Raw genomic sequence first — 5,848 nt, 5'->3', positions numbered from 1 at the left:
AATCAATGGACCCAAATAGTTCCGTGGATCCAATTATTGCAACTTGGGTCGGGTCGGGTTGAGCTTTTGCTAAAAAATGACTTGACAACCACAACCCAATCCGATTTTAAGTTTTTTTAGGTAAAATCTCAACCATAATTCCTAAAGAACGACAAAGAGTTACACCATTAGATCCAAAAGGGTTCCGAACCTAATTGGACAGGACTCGAGTATGGTAGCTAGATTCATTGAATGGTAGGGTCGGGGCATGACATAATAGTACCTAAAAGTCCGTATCTTAAACTCTACAATCTAAACTCAAATACCAAAACGTATTTGGTACGTATGTGGTGTCCTACAGAAAAAGAAACGTGACATTCAAGTATGAGAGACTGATCCCATTGAATGGACTGGTTAGGCACACAAAATTCTAATTATGTACAACGTTAGGACACTTAATTGGACGGTCTATTTTAAAATGGATGGTAGGTGTATCCAATCCCAATTCAATCTCTTCAAACTCTTACTCTTCTCTCTTTATCTTGTTATGAAGAGAAAAGAGTTTAATAGTTGAGTTCACCTAAACAAGACAACTGTAATAATATATTCGATGAATTATTTGTTAGTTTTCAAACGTAGATGATGATAGCGCATGACATCAACATTTCCACCCCATTTATCTTCCAAAAACATTAAGAACAAAAAGGAAAACACTCCTAAAACGGGAATCCCGTTCTGAAAATAATGACGTGATTGAAAACATGTTTTCGGAACACGTGTCATGATAGAGGATATCGCACTCTTTTTACAAAACGGCATCCCGTTTTTGCAAAGAAAACGGGAAAAATATGTCACTAGACCTTAATTAGACATGACTAATCTTGATTAGTTAAGTCATTAACAAAACGTCTCGTGTTAGCCTGACCGCGAGGGGAACTATAAATAGGGCTCGCTTCTTTCTTATCATCCACTCTCTCTCTCTCTCTCTGTGATCTACGCATAAGGCATCAAAATACAGAGAGAGAATAAAAAAGAGATTCAGAAGATCCTTTAATGGCGACCAAGGTTTATATTGTGTAAGCATTACTGAAACTCTATTCACCAGTATGATCAGATGTTTCATTTCCTTTCTTATGACCAGATATTTCATTTCCTTGTTTTTTCTTTTCTTTTTTCCATTCACTTTCGCCAACTTTTTAGGTTTTTATGTTTGAGTTTAGATCTCTGAGTGTTTCTCTGATGTCTCGAGATTTTAGTAGATTTTTTTCTTCTTCTTCAAGATATTAGGATCTGTGGTTTGGTTTTCGACTCCATCTCCGAATATTCCTGTCCGATTGTCTTTTTATAACTCATTGGGTAGATGATTAATGATTAATGGTGCTTAGTCGGATCGTCTGGTTCAGTCGCTTGATTTGTGAAATTATAGAAAACTAAAGGGGGGGAATTTTCAGTTTTCAATTTAATGTTAGGGTGTTTTAGTAATTCAATTTCGGTATTTTATATTTCTTCCGGTTACCTGATTTCGGAAAAGAATTTTTTTTTTTTTCCTTTTCATGTTTTTTGCGGCTATGTAATTTAGTAACTTTCTGTCAATTCGTGCAACTAAAATGAATCAAGGAATATGAGAATTCCATTGATGAATGAACTTCAACTGTTGTGGTTTTTAGGTCTTATTTTGTTTGTAATTTTTATTTTTCCGTTTATCTTTCTTCTTTTTTATCCATCTTTCTTATTTGATGTTTCAAACCTCATGGTCTAAATCAATGGGGGTTGTCTGGGATGTAAAGTCATAAATATTTCTAGATAGATTTGTAATTGTGTGCTCTATTCTCTGTCCTTTTCCAAATTCCTTTGATGATAATTTGGATGGTAGTTCTAGTAAGTTTACTCTGGGGAATTGTGCCTTATGTCCTGAGCCTGTGATTATTTAAGTCCAATGCTCTCATCCTGTATTGATTGAACAAAATTTCTCATTTCTTATCTATTAAACTTTTTCTTTATTGTGACTCTTGGTGGTCTAGTTTGGACCCACTGGAAATGTAAATTTGACCCAGATTCCATGCATTATCAGGTAGATAGTCAAATCATATCTGGCATCATGCCAACTCTATATTTGTTGTAATCACTTTCACAGCAAGGTAATCTTTTCTTTTGACTCCCTCACGGCCACTTTTTCCTCCCTCTAATTACGATCTCCCAGACAGGTGACAGTTCCCTAGACAATGAGACATTGTTCCCTCCCATATGGCAAAACAGAGCATGCTGATCTCTAGTTAAATTAATGTCTTTCTTGCCCACACACTAAGGGGTGGAAGCATCACGTTATATAGTCTTCATTGTTTATAATGCACATCAATAGCATGTCTTGTTATAATTATGGTAACTGAACTTTCTATTGTTTATGCAGGTACTATTCTATGTATGGGCATGTTGAGAAGCTAGCAGAAGAGATTAAGAAAGGTGCAGCATCCGTGGAAGGAGTCGAAGCCAAATTATGGCAGGTTTGTGCTTGTCTCCAACTTCGACTTCCATTACCTAATAAGTTGGAAGGAACAAAAGCAACGGAAATTGTAGTTCATCGTATTCTTTCTTTGTAGATTGTTAACATATTGATGAAAATTTTGAAGATACCTTGTAAAGTACTAAAAATAGATTTAGGGGTGAGGTATATTGATTTGGGTGACCTTGATTGCTTAAGAAATAGGAATATGGATGCTTTTGGTGAGGTGATGAGTAGAGTTTGAGGGCCATTCAGAAAAAAAAGAAAAGAGAGTAGACAGTAGAGTCTTTGCTTTTGAACATTGGTTGCGTTTTTACAAGTTTCATATATAGAATGCCATGTTGATGTGAGCTTCCCAATTTGTAGAAGACGTTGCTACCTTTCTACTGCTTCGAGTTCATTGCCAAACTTATAATACATAGCTTGCATGGCAGATATTTATTTATTTATTTTTATTTTTTTAAAAAGAGCATGCTTGGCAGTTTCTTCAGTATGTTAGAATATATGGTATCCATTAAGATCTGGCCATTGGATTATTAGCGTATCAGATTAGGCAGCTATATTAGATTTAGTATTTAGGTTAGATTAGGATTTCTCATCACTCCATGATTATGCTAATCAGTATATGAAAAACTGTGTATGATAAGAGAAACATAAGCTTGCTAAATGCAATGTTGTTGCTATGATGCAACTTGTTCTTGGTTTTCGAATTACTTGACTGGAAGCATTTGATGTTTGGTGTCCTTACTGTAGCTTGCGAGCTGAAATTTCATGTTGGATGTGAGTGAGTGGATTTTGGGGGTAAACAGTGACTGGGAATGTTATATTTTTGTATTAGTTCTTTTTTCAAATATGATTGGTAATTTCTTTGCTAAGCTATTTAATCATACCTGACATGTTCCATCTTACATGTTTCAAAACTTATCGAAGAATTTGGTTCAGGGTCATTTTTTGTGGTAGTTGGGATTTGTTATAGCGACAAAATCCATTATATAGTTGGAACAACTACAACCCTGCAGATTGAGAGATGTTTCTTCGTTCTAATAGTAATGCTAACTTGTTAGTATTGCTCAAAAAAGATGAAAAATGTACCCCAATTTAGTTGAATTGTATCATATGGACAGGTTCCTGAGACTCTTTCCCATGAGGTGCTTGGAAAGATGAGTGCGCCGTCAAAGAGCGACGTACCAATAATTTCACCAAATGAGCTTGCTGAGGCTGATGGGCTTATCTTTGGATTTCCCACAAGGTTTGGAATGATGGCAGCTCAATTCAAAGCTTTTATGGATGCAACTGGGGGACTTTGGAGAACACAGCAGCTAGCAGGCAAGCCAGCTGGGATATTCTACAGCACTGGATCTCAAGGCGGTGGCCAAGAGACTACACCGTAAGTTCCCTATTTCACACCAACTCAGACCACCTTCCAATTTTTGTTGACTAAACCACCCAATTTTCATACAATCCGACCATGCCCATAGCTCACAGTAATTTTTTTTTAAAAAAATTGACAAATATATTCATACCAGCAAATTTTACAATGGGGACCAGTAGTCTCACCAGATTTACATAGTATGAATTATCCAGCAGCATTCTCCTTGGCCCAAAAGAAAACCCATTACCCCTTACAGTACCAAATAGCGTTAATTGTATCGAATCCAACAAAAATGCCATATTGTGGGGGCCCCCAAGTCAAGATCGTGACTTGCCACGTCACACCGACTTCTCTACCACATCCCAAATTCGATTTTCAAAAATCCCGCTCAAAAGCCCAGAGCTATCGTGCTCCCTCACCGTGCATGATAGCCAACCACCGAATAACATCGGATCTCCTACGGGCTCCACCTCGAACCACCACCAATCACCGCGGTCACCACCTCTAGTCCCACCTCTGTTTCCTCCACAGAAAACATCTCCGCCGGGGGAGCCCCAGCCACCACCACCGTCATCAAGATCCGGCAACCACCATTGCCACTCGCCACCACGCCCGTCCTCATACCACCACCCGTGATCTTGATTTCGAAGACCACAGCCTCATACAGCCAAACTCATCAATCTCATTGCTAATCCGGCAATCCATAGCCTCCGGTAATCCTCGGCTTGAAAAATAAGATCACTCCTCCTATAGCCGGCCTTCCACGACTCCGGATCCAGCAACCCACGGCCTTTCACGGCCTCCGGCAGCCTCCGCGGATTTCCTCTGCTCCAAATCCAGTATCACAGCCTCTACGGCTCCAAATCCGGCATCCACAGCCCCAAATCTTAGCCACCACGGTAGAGCCATACTCCAGATCTGGCCTCCACGGTTCCAGATCCGGCCTCCACGGCTCAACTTTTGCCAGCAATGGGGAGAAACGAGAAAGAGAGGGCGAGATTCAAAAAATACAGAGGAAGAGAGGGAGACAAGAAGGTGCTAGCAATGGGGAGATCAGAAAGAGAGGGCGAGGCTCAAAATTCAAGAGAAGGAGATGAGAGAGAGAGAGAGAGAGAGGGGGGGGGGAGGGGGGGATCCACCTCCCTCCCTAGGGTTTCCATCGACCTAGGGAGGGAGTGCCACGAATCGCCTTTTTTTTGCCTTTAGAATCGCCTTTCTTTTCTCTGGATCCAAACCGTGTCTTTGTCTTAGCTCACGGTAATAAAAACATAAATTTTATTCATAGTGCTAAATAGCACAAACTAATTTTATATGCATTCTGTGGTTTTCACAGATTGACGGCGATTACTCAGCTGGTTCACCATGGAATGATCTTCGTGCCCATCGGATACACATTTGGAGCTGGAATGTTCGAGATGGAGAAGGTGAAAGGTGGCAGCCCTTACGGTGCTGGAACTTTTGCAGGTGATGGTTCAAGACAGCCATCTGAGCTCGAACTGGAGCAAGCTTTCCACCAGGGAAAATACGTGGCTGGAATTGCTAAGAAGCTCAAGGGATCTGCTTGATTTGCAAATGCATCCAATATAAAGTAGCACATTTTGCCATTCTATACATATACATTTTTTTTTTCTACATGCTGCTTTGCTTTAGCATTTCCATTTCCTCTTCTTTTGTCATGAAATAATGTTGCCCTTCTTATGTCCTGTTAGACAATGTGCTTCTTCAGTATTATTGGTTGTTTTTTTATTAATGCTATAATTTGCTTGCTGTTAAGAATTCAGTCTTTGCTTTTGTGGAACCCTAGAAAAAAGGGGGATTGACTTACTGATGTCAATGATTAGCGTGTTATTAACTGCATGTTAGCAGCCGATGAACGCTCTAGAAGGATGTAACTTGGGTGGCTGGTATAAGCACACTTCCCATGCGCCAGGTGTTTTGGTAAGAAAGAGCTTTTTCGCCTTAGCTCAAGCATAATTGAAGGTGATGAGCTCAGGCCA

At 39.7% G+C, this 5,848-nt stretch overlaps 1 protein-coding gene across 1 annotated transcript; it reads left to right on the top strand.

The window, feature by feature from the left end:
• Positions 1-901: 901 nt before the first annotated feature.
• LOC143854606 (putative NAD(P)H dehydrogenase (quinone) FQR1-like 1) lies at positions 902-5,631 on the top strand. The gene is made up of 4 exons (XM_077364645.1): positions 902-1,055; positions 2,387-2,480; positions 3,604-3,866; positions 5,185-5,631. The coding sequence occupies exons 1-4, from the start codon at positions 1,033-1,035 to the stop codon at positions 5,414-5,416; spliced, it is 612 nt and encodes a 203-aa protein (XP_077220760.1). The 5' UTR covers positions 902-1,032; the 3' UTR covers positions 5,417-5,631.
• The last annotated feature ends 217 nt before the right edge of the window (positions 5,632-5,848 follow it).

The sequence above is a fragment of the Tasmannia lanceolata genome, unplaced genomic scaffold, assembly GCF_043159265.1.
Source record: "Tasmannia lanceolata isolate RefF3 unplaced genomic scaffold, GAP_Taslan_0.1 ptg000020l, whole genome shotgun sequence".
NCBI classification, from domain to species: Eukaryota; Viridiplantae; Streptophyta; class Magnoliopsida; order Canellales; family Winteraceae; genus Tasmannia; species Tasmannia lanceolata.
Note: the sequence above shows the minus strand (reverse complement) of the source record. Positions and strands in the feature narration are given on the sequence as shown.

Coding starts and splice junctions, on each gene's coding strand:
- LOC143854606 (XM_077364645.1), top strand. CDS start 1,033: ATGGCGACCAAGGTTTATATTGT. Junction 2,481..3,603: donor TCGAAGCCAAATTATGGCAG/GTTTGTGCTTGT, acceptor TCATATGGACAG/GTTCCTGAGACTCTTTCCCA. Junction 3,867..5,184: donor GGTGGCCAAGAGACTACACC/GTAAGTTCCCTA, acceptor TGGTTTTCACAG/ATTGACGGCGATTACTCAGC.